Source organism: Bison bison, unplaced genomic scaffold (genome assembly GCF_000754665.1).
Source record: "Bison bison bison isolate TAMUID 2011002044 unplaced genomic scaffold, Bison_UMD1.0 scf7180017863706, whole genome shotgun sequence".
Classification (NCBI taxonomy): Eukaryota; Metazoa; Chordata; class Mammalia; order Artiodactyla; family Bovidae; genus Bison; species Bison bison.
Genome location: NW_011494278.1, coordinates 118,536 through 128,103, shown reverse-complemented (window position 1 = coordinate 128,103; position 9,568 = coordinate 118,536). Strand labels below are relative to the sequence as shown.

Below are 9,568 nucleotides of genomic sequence, written 5' to 3'. Positions count from 1 at the left end.
GTCATTTAACCATCACAAGCATCCATCCTCCGTGCCCAACTCACACACACCTGCACTGACTCTCCCAGACACACCCTCCACGGGGAGTCCGGTCCTGGGTGCATGGTCTTATTTCCTCTGTCCCCGCAGAAAGTCCCCGCTCTCCTGCCAACCTTCACCTGGGGTTTGGGGGTAGAGGTCCCCACCTCTCCCGTCTCTTTTCCTGTCTCCCAGAGACGGAGGTTACTTCCTTACCTGAGTAACCAGCAGCTTCAATGTGTCTGTACCTGCTCTGTCCCGAACTTGGGAAGGGGGTTCTCAGGGAAGGGTGGGTGGATGCCCCTTGGCAGCCCTGAGCTCCTGGTATATCCCCTTGCTCGTTCCCTGCAGCAGGGGCTCACTGAGCCGCGACCCGACTGTCGATCTGGGCAGCGACAGTGAGGAGGAGGGAGACTGAAGCCAGCCGGGGGAGGAGAAGGGGAGGACCAGCATGAGGTCAGGGAGGGGAGCGGAGATAGGGCAGGTCCTCCCACCCATCCGCCCCTGCCAGGCCCTCCCAACGTCATCATATGTCACCCCTCCTCTCCTCCCTCCGTCATCCCACCCACCTCCCTGTCTGGGATCACTGAGTCCCACAATACCCTCATCTCACCCCCTCCAGCCCTCATCCAACCTCCCCCATCCTTTCCTTATCCCACTTTTATTCTTCCTCCTCACCCTAATTTGTGTCCCAACTCGACACCCCCATCCCTCATATCATTTCTCCTTTTCCCCACCATTTCTCCACCTCTTGCTCCTGCTCTCTAACCTGTTTCCCCCTCTTCCAGCACCCCTTCCCACGGCCAGCCCCTCTCCCTCCTCGGAACCTCCTCCACCTCTTCCCAGCTGCCACATTCCTCCAGCTGGGGTCTTGCCCAGCACCCGGTCCTTCATCCCCTTACCATTTATCTCCTGGCAGGGGCAGGCAGCAGAGAGGGTGGGTGGCAGGAGGAAGCCTCCCTCCCCAGTCTAGACTGCTCTCCACGAGGAGCCTTCTTGTCCCACCTCGGCCCCTGCCTGGCCCCACTGCTCCCACCTGCACTGTGTCCTCTTCTCGCCCCGTCTCTGTGCTGCCTCTCCCTGTCTGTACTGTTCAATCTCTGGTTCTCAGCTCAGGGATCAGTGCCCCCTTTTCATTCTTTCACCTGAGCAGCTTCCTAGAGAAATGGCAGATGAGGCTTGGGCACTGGCTGGACAAGAGTGTGGCCTGAACACCGAGACATAGACGACTTGGGAAAGGTGGGGTTCACAGGAGACAGGGAAGGGAAGCCTCAAAGTTAGGAGAAAGGTTTGGGGACGGAGAAAGAGTGAGAGCCAGGGGCAGACATGAGGGTGGGGGGCACATGGCATGCTGATGTTCTGGAAAGAGGAAGGGGACTAATTCTGTGCTGCAGCGGAGAAGCAGGGGTAGGGAGGGAGTTGTGGGCTTGAGGAAGAGGTCATTTCGATCTTGGGTAGAGATAGGAAGACTGGCCAGAGGGCAGAGTGGCAGATGCGCACATCAGGCTGCCAGGCTATCTCTCTGGTCTCATTTCCCCCATGTGCTTTGCTCCCCTGATGAGGGGCTGAAGAAGAGACTTTTGCTGGATAAGAAATATCCAGGCTGAGGGGGGTTTCACGCAGATAAAGTTCTTTCCATCCAACCAGAGGGAGGTTTCACGCGGATAAAGTGCTTTCCACCCAACCACAAAATGGCGGCCCACTCCAGTACTCTTGCCTGGAAAATCCCATGGATCTCGGAGCCTGCTACTGTCCATGGGGTCACAAAGAGTGGGACATGACTGAGACTCCACTTTTCACAATCCTCACCATGGAGGCTTGGCCAAGTGACAGCTCGAGGGTGACAGGGAGTGCGGGAACCCGTTTCTTGACTCTGTACATCGTTGGGGCAGAGGTGTCCACAGGTCCCCAGGGTCTCGGGTGTGTTGTTTCTGGGGGGCAGGGCGCACTGGCCCAGCATGTGGCTCTGCGGAATGCCCCGTGAGCTCCTGGTGGCCGAGGGCGAAGGCTTCCGTGGGTGCTCGCATGGGTGTCACCGTGTGTGCCCGTGTGTCTGGGTGTGCATGTGTCTGTTTTTTTTTTCCTGGCTTTGATAGGAAAGATGAAGTCAGCATCTTGGATAGAGTTGGGTTCAGCTTCCTTCCTCTGCCTTGGCCCGAAGCCCCCAGAGCCTGAAATAGGTAACAGTTTCCCTCAGCTTTCCATGCAGGGCTTGGGGGAAAGCACTTGAAAGGGTGGAGGGTCTAAAACGGCATTACCTGGCAAGAGCAAACTTGAGAGAACAGATTTACTCTGATACTGCCAGATTCTAGTAATTCTAATGGTCATATCCTGCCCCCCTCCCTTTTTTTTGATCCTGTACCCTATATGTTGGTTTTATTTTTATCAGATTCATGTATTTTTCCACTGCACCACTAGGCATGTGGGATCCTAGTTCCCCCACCAGGGATCAGACTTGCACCCTCTGAAGTGGAAGCGTGGAGCCTTAACCACTGGACCAAAGTGTGGAAGTATAGTGGAAGTATGGTCACCGTAGGTATACTTGGTCCAAGAGTGGCCAGAAGAGCCTGGAGAGAAAGGAGGACTGAAATGATGGCCTTGGGGTGTTCTGGAAGTCCACTTCTCAGGGGAGACAGGATGCTGGAGTCAGAAAAGGGTGCGAGATTCCAGACATTCACAAGCTCAGAAGGCATTCAAAGAAGCCGAAGCCACTGGAGGCCTGACAGACACAATTCCAGCTTCTGAGATAATCATTATCTAAAATGTGATCCACACCCTGGATTTCAGGCTCCTGGAGGAGCTTATGTCTTATATATATATATATATGTTTGCCTTTTATCAGAAAAGCACTGGGCCTTGCATAAAGCAGGTGCTTCATAAATGCCTGTCAACACTGAGTTGCCAAAGGACTGTGAGAGAAGTAAGTGGCAAGAGTGTCTGGCAGGGAGCCTCAGAGTGAAGGCAGGGAGTCCAGTGGTCAGTGGGGTCGCTTTCACCGAGGTGTCCCAGGCGGTGGACAGAAAGGCTGGGGTCTTACTGAGACCCGTTTGTGTGCTCTGGCTGTTCTCCAAATCCTTGGTCTAGGTGTCTTCAGCTGTGGGCCTCCATCCTTGAATGAACCTCCAAGTTCTTATCCTACCCTCAGGAGGATGAGAGATAAAAGGTATACAGCAAGGAAGGAAAGGAGAAGCCGAGGAAGACAAGAGTAAGGGCAATTGAGGGCAAGGGCCTGAAGGATAGAGAGGGAGCGAAGAGGCCAGGGGCTGTGATCCAAAGAAGCAGTCCCAGAGAGAGGAAGATAGAAAGCAGTTGTGCTGGGCTTCCGTTTACAAAGCCCTTTCCCACACCGCAGCACTTTATTAATCCCACTTTATGCTGAGGAAGCGGGGGCTTGTAGACATTAATGGACTTGGCCGGGTGACTTTGCTAGTGGTGGTGAAGGTGGGCCTCAGGCCAGGTTTTCAGATTCCAAAGCCTGTATGGCTCCCCCTCCCCCAAGAAGAGCCCTAGAAAGATCGAAGACTTAGGACAGAAACAAATGAAGGGCTTCAGGCAGGATTTGTTGGGGAAAGGTGGGTGCTCTCGATTTCTGAAACTTCTTTCTGCATCCAGTTATGATGTAGATTCAGTGGGAAGAAACTGCCAAGTTTAAGTCAGGGGGTCAACACTTCATTACTGAGACTGGGGGGTGGGGCGAGGTGGGAGGTGATGAGGAACGTGGAGAGAAAAAACTGATCCTGAGATGAAAGAGAGGGGAGAATTAAGAGCCTGGGCTGAAAAACAGGGCAAGAGAGCCACAGGAGGAACAGTTTGGACCCTTAAAACTTCCTTTGCCTGGAGACATGGGTGTGGGGAAAAGGGAGGAGGGAGGACATTTCTATCTCGTGACAAAAGAAAGTCACACAATTATTTTGTTCTCTGCTGTGGGGCGGGTGGGCGCCCGTATTTACCAGAGGGACCGGGGTCGCTGTAGCAACCACACATCTGGGCCCCGGAATCCAGATGTGCTGTATCCAGAAGCCATAGCAGAACGATGAGGCAACAGTGTGAGGCTCTCCAGTCCTGGCCCCACAGCTGGGAGAGGACCGAGCACTGGGGGAGGTGAAGGGAGAGGGGGGCACGGGGGCGGAAGGAGGAGAGGGCTGGAGCAGGGGAGAAGAGAGGAAGTTATGGAAGGGGGCAAGGAATGTGGACGAAGGAGTGGAAGCAGCCGGGGGAGAGGAGAGGACCCAGAAGAAAGGGAGCAGACTGTGAAGCGGAGGGGGAGGAAGGGAAAAACACAAAACCCTTGAGAAACCAGCAGATGAACAAAGGATAAAGGGTGTGAACGAGAAGGTGATAACTTGGGGCTGGGTAGAGGGCAGAGAAAGGCAGCAAACCAGTCTAGAGAAAAGAGAAGAGGGAGAGACAGTGGACGAAAGGCGATTCTGAGGAAGGAAAGTAACAGAACAGAAAGATACAGAGGGTCTGACCAGAAAGAGGTCAACAGGACGCACAGGAGTGACAGCACGTGGAGGTGGCCTTCAATGGGGCCGCAGCTAGAGATCAGCACGGGCCTGCAGGGAGGCAGCCAGACTGACCTGCTTTCACCCCCCATGGCACACCCACTCTCCACACCTCTCCTGAGCCTTCCTTCCCACCACCCAGGCCCTTGCCAAGACAGAGTCCTGGCTCACACCACAGTGCCAGCTGTGCCCTGCAAACCAGCCAGAGGAGCTGCATGCCACACCCCAGAGCCCCCTTCTGAGACGCCAGTACTTTAAGCACGCTCCTGAGCTGGCGTCAGGAAAGAGAGAAAGTGACGGGACAATGAAACAGTGATGGACCCAGATGGGATAAAAGTGGAATCGAGGAGAAAAGGACCAGGTGAATGGAGCAGGTGAGGAGAGAAAGCTGTGTCCACTGTAGACCAGGCATCCTGCACATCATCTTTCCTCCGCACATCAACCCAAAGAGTAGGCAGGAACACCCCGTTGTGCAGGTAGGCAACTAAGGCTCAGTGTGTGCAAGCAACCTACCAGTGTTAGTCACTTCGTCGCGTCTGACTCTGCGACCACATGGACTGTATCCCACCAGTTCCTCTGTCCATGGGATATACCCAGCAAGAGTACTGGAGTGGGTTGCCATCCCTTCTCCAGATCTTCCAGACCCAGGGATTGAACCCAGGTCTCCTGCACTGCAGGTGTATTTTTTTACCATGTGAGCCACCAGGGAAGCCCAAGATACCCACTAATAAAAGGCAAAACAGGAAATCCAACTCAGGTGCTCTGCCCGCAGAATCCTTGTTCTCCTTGCACGCACTGTCTGGATCAGGCTGGGAAGGGCTCCGGGGACCTTGGGACAGGAAGTGATGGTAGAAGAGCCAGGGCTGCCCTCTGGAGGGAGGAAAGGCCTAGTTCCTGGGGGCCCTAGGTTCCAGGTTGCCATAGTTACTTTGTCTGTTTTCACCCCAAACACAGTAATGGGAAGCAGGGGAGCCTGGCTGAACACGTGAGGTTCTTCTCCCGCTTTCAGGCCTGGGCTTGTGGCCCGGGCGGCCCCTGTCCAGTCATCTGGGCGTGGAGCCCAGGCCCAGCCCACGCCCTCCCGCTGACCCAGGACACTCCTGCAGGGCCAGGTCCGAGGTGCTGCTGGACAGGCGCCCCTGACGGGGAACCCCCAGGTTGAGGGAGTCTTGGCCCCTCGCCTGTTGTCCTATTCTCCTTCCTAATTAGAAAGCACAGCCTTTCCTGCTGGCCCCGCAAGTGTCCTTTTCTTTCAACTGGACTCTCAAGTCTCAGTTTCCTCCAGTTTGGGGCTAAGGAGATGCTTCTCAGCGTCCCTCTTCCCTCCAAACACTGCCTCCTTCTCCACTGTGGCTCCTCCTTTCTGGGCTCACAGCCCCTGGCCCCAGCTCCATTGTTTGTTCAAGCTGCTCCTCCTGGAAAGCTAGGGGGAAGAACCTGCTAGAATGCAGGGGACCCAGGGAGGCAGCCCGTTCACCCTGAAGGGCGTGGGGCCCCCTGTCCTTCCTGTTTACTCAGACACATTCCAGAATCTGCACTCTCCAGCCTGTCACACCATGGGACATCCCTCCCCCGCTCCCCACCAGACACCAGACATATCCCTCGCGAGTTACAGGGCTGGGGAGAAGGGGATGACGTGAGGTCTGTGATCACACACCCACTCCACCCCAGAGCTAGCCGTGTCCTCAGTGCTCGGCTCTCTGACACACCGGCCCTACAGCAGCCAAGTTCCCCCAAATGACCCATCACAAGCCAGGAAGGCAGGCACCATACCTTCAACTCCCTCCAAGTTGTTTATTTAATAATAAAAAAGAAGATATGCCCATACATCCACCTGACCTCCCTCTGCCATGCCTCGTTGACTCCCAGGAACTAGCTCCAAAATGTAAAAACTTCCCTTGTCCCGCCTGGGGACTAAATTCCCACCTCCACCCCCCAAAACAGAAACATAAGAATAAAGAGTGTACTGGGGCCCACTCACCCCAAAACTTAACTTCACTCAGCACCCTCAAGGAAAGAAGCAGGGATTGGGGGTTCATAGAAATGAGAGGAGCTCTATATTCCAAAAAAGGGGTGAGAAGAGAGGAAAACTCCCACCCACCTCCAAATAAGTGCTTAACCCCCACATCCTGTCTTCCCTTTACAAATTGCCGCAAGCCCAGGGATCAGGACAATTCAAAACAGTCCCACTTGGTTGCTTCCACCCTCACCCCCCAGTTCTCAGTCAGTGTGAGTCATAGAGGTCAGAGATGATTGAGGTAGAGGGCTGATGGGCAGCCTGGTGAGCCTGGCTGGCTGCTGCAGAAGCTGGCAAGGGGCCACCCGTGGCATTGCCCGGGGTTGAGGACGGCTGTTTTCGTAGCGAGGGGGGCACTGTGGAGGTCTTGATGTGAATCACCCTCGTATCCATGACCTCACACTCGATCTGCATCATCTCCTCATAGTCCCCAGGGGGTCCCCGGCCTGACAGGGTCTCTGTGAGAGGGGCAGAGTTAAGGGAGAGGAGGAGGGGAAGGCAGAGAGGTCAGAAAAGCAGAGGTGGACAGGGTGGAACGGGCAGTGATGGGCAGGCAGATCCAGGGGGTGTTCAATGAGAAGGTAGGGATGGAGTTGGTGCGGGGAGAAGAAAGAAGTGGCAGGGGCGGGGTCGGGGTGGATGACAGTGATGAATGTAAGGTCGCAGAGGAGAGGATATCAAGAGAAAAAAAAGAAGTAAGACTCTGGCAGGTTCCCAGCCCACCCCGGTCCACAGCCCTAAGCACCTGCACCTAGGGAGGACCCACGTCTCATCTTCCTCCCATCAGTCTCCTGCATTTTGTTTTTCTCCAACGATTTCTGGCTTGCTCTCACCCATGTATCTAGCATCACTCTGGAATCCCTGCTCCTGTCATTTCCCCCCTCAACTCTTCATGCTGGATCTCCCCATTGGAACTTCCTTATTTCTCAATCTCAGGACCTGTCTCCACACTGGGCAGGGAAAGAATTACCATTGGGGGCCATAGCAGGCATCACCAGGGACATCTTGGGCCGGGAGGTCTTGTTGTGGCTGATGGCTGGGAGCAGCAAGTGGTCCTGGGGACAGAGGGGCCAGGCCAGGAGGGTGGAGGAAAAGGTGCTGACAGGCTCCCTGGCCCTGCTCTCCAGCCTCGACCTGCAGAGAGATTGCCGGGGAACCCAGGGTGAGGGGATGGGGCCCGCAGGAGAAACTCACCCTTCGGAAGGAGACAACGTAAAATGTGTCTTCCCGTCGGTCAATTGCATCCAGGAACTCAGGCTGCGAACGGTCTGGTTGGCGGTACAGCTGCAGCTGGCCCACGGAATCCCTGGACAGGTAGGAAAATGGGATTGGTGAGGAAGCAAGCCCAGGGACCAGTTCCCACTAGGGAAGAGGGGAGAGGGTGAGAGGGAGACAGGAGACCCCCAGGGGAGGAGGGAAGCATGAGGCCCTGGGGGCAGTGACGACGCATGCAGGACGGCTCCTTTAGAGGAGCCTCGCTTAATAAGTAAGTGCCCCTTCAAGACTCACCCTTCCGGGGGCCCAGGGGGGCGGGTAGGGACTGCCTGAACTGGAGGAGACTTCTTCCGCAACTGAGACTTCTGGAAGGAGAAGTATCTAAGGATTTGAAGAGGATGAAGGGAAAAGGGAAAAGAGAGACGGCCCCTACAAACTGACGCCACCTCACACCCACCCTCCTTCCCACCACCCCAAACCACTTACAACCCCTAGGATGTTTAGCCCTCATTTTCAAGTGGCCTTCCCTGAACCGGCCCACCCCCTCCTACCTGTTTCTCCTGGGCTCTCTGAGGTGTCTTCCGCCGGCCTCTCTGGTGGCGCTGGACCCAGCCACTCAGCTCGTCAGCAAGCCTGGGGAGGCAGAGGAGGGGGACACCTCCATGCCGGGCCAAGACGCCCACTCTTCTGCCCCGCACATCAGAGGGAAGGGGAGAGGGCACGGGGAGCTGGCGCTTCAGCACACAAGGTTAGCCAGGCCTTCAGGGAGGGGCCTCGGGACACAGGGAGGACGCCCCAGTCATGAACCCCCCTACCTCAGGGACTCGGTTCGGTTAAAGTGCCGGCAATCCGAGGAGAGGAAGAGCTGGTCCAGGTCTCTCAGCAGCAGCTCCCTGGTGTCCCCAGGGAAGGCTGTCAGGTTCCTGGAGTGAGGCAGAGAGGGGGCATGACCCAGGGTGCCCAACACTGCCCTGTCAATAGGAAAGGCCATGTTGGCATGAGAACAGCTCTGTTGCTGTGTATGTGCTCAGTCATGTCTGACCCTGTGTGAACCTACAGGCCGTAGCCCTCCAGGCTCCTCTATCCATGGAGTTTTCCAGGCCAAGAATATTGGAGTGGGTTGCCATTTCCTTCTCCAGGGGATCTTCCCCAACCCAGGGATCAAACGCGTGTCTCTTGGGTCTCCTGCACTGGCACGCGGATTCAACTGGGAAACCTGGCTCCCCCTCAAAAAGGAAAGGTAACTTTAGGGGAGAAGACACACTCAGCACCTCTAAAACAGAGAGGGCCCGCTCCTCACCTGAAACTTGGGTGGCCAGCGGGGCTGGGCTGGGGCTCCTCAGGGTCCTGGAAGGGATGCTGGCGGGGCTCGGCTCCATGAACTGGCTCTTGTGCCGAGAACTCCAGCAAGTGTCTCCGGGGTCGAGACTCCCCTCTGCTCATCCGAGGAGAGATGGAAGCCGGAGGAGGCTCACTGATGCTGTGGATAGAAAAGGATGGAGCACGAGGAAGAATTCCAGCTTAACTGAGGGCCTGGGTAAGAGGGAGGGCTCTGCAGATAGCATGCCTGGTTCCAATTTGTGCTGCAAGACTGATTCTCTTCATCTGCAAGATGGACTGAGAACAATCCCTACCCACAGAGCCAGAAAACACTAGAAAAGGAGTGTGCTTAACCGAGGGCCCAGAACTCAGTAAGCACTTAATATAGTCACTATGTTTATCAATGTTCTCATGACCATCTCCTCCGGGACGTACCATTTATGACAGAGATGATGGAACATGAAGGGACTAGGGACTAGCTGGCTACACCATC

The 9,568-nt window shown here is 55.7% G+C and overlaps 2 protein-coding genes across 6 annotated transcripts in view; both read right to left on the bottom strand.

Moving 5' to 3' along the window:
* TNXB (tenascin XB) overlaps positions 1-896 on the bottom strand; it is a 44,649-nt gene extending 43,753 nt beyond the window's left edge. Inside the window, exon 1 of the mRNA XM_010833549.1 lies at positions 235-896. The gene's annotated coding sequence lies outside the window, so the exon portion shown is untranslated. The remainder of the gene's footprint in view (positions 1-234) is intronic.
* A 5,407-nt stretch (positions 897-6,303) lies between these two features.
* The window catches only part of ATF6B (activating transcription factor 6 beta), a 10,044-nt gene continuing 6,779 nt past the window's right edge, over positions 6,304-9,568 (bottom strand). For 4 of the 5 annotated variants that reach the window (XM_010833542.1, XM_010833543.1, XM_010833544.1 and 1 more), the window contains exons 12-18: positions 9,056-9,235; positions 8,571-8,678; positions 8,307-8,388; positions 8,050-8,120; positions 7,735-7,846; positions 7,511-7,595; positions 6,304-6,998 (exon numbers count right to left, since the gene is read on the bottom strand). In XM_010833542.1, coding sequence (XP_010831844.1) covers positions 6,748-6,998; positions 7,511-7,595; positions 7,735-7,846; positions 8,050-8,120; positions 8,307-8,388; positions 8,571-8,678; positions 9,056-9,235 — 889 coding nt within the window. In that variant the 3' untranslated portion in view covers positions 6,304-6,747. Of the gene's footprint in view, positions 6,999-7,510; positions 7,596-7,734; positions 7,847-8,049; positions 8,137-8,306; positions 8,389-8,570; positions 8,679-9,055; positions 9,236-9,568 lie in introns of all 5 variants that reach the window. The other variant, XR_824703.1, reaches the window with a different exon arrangement.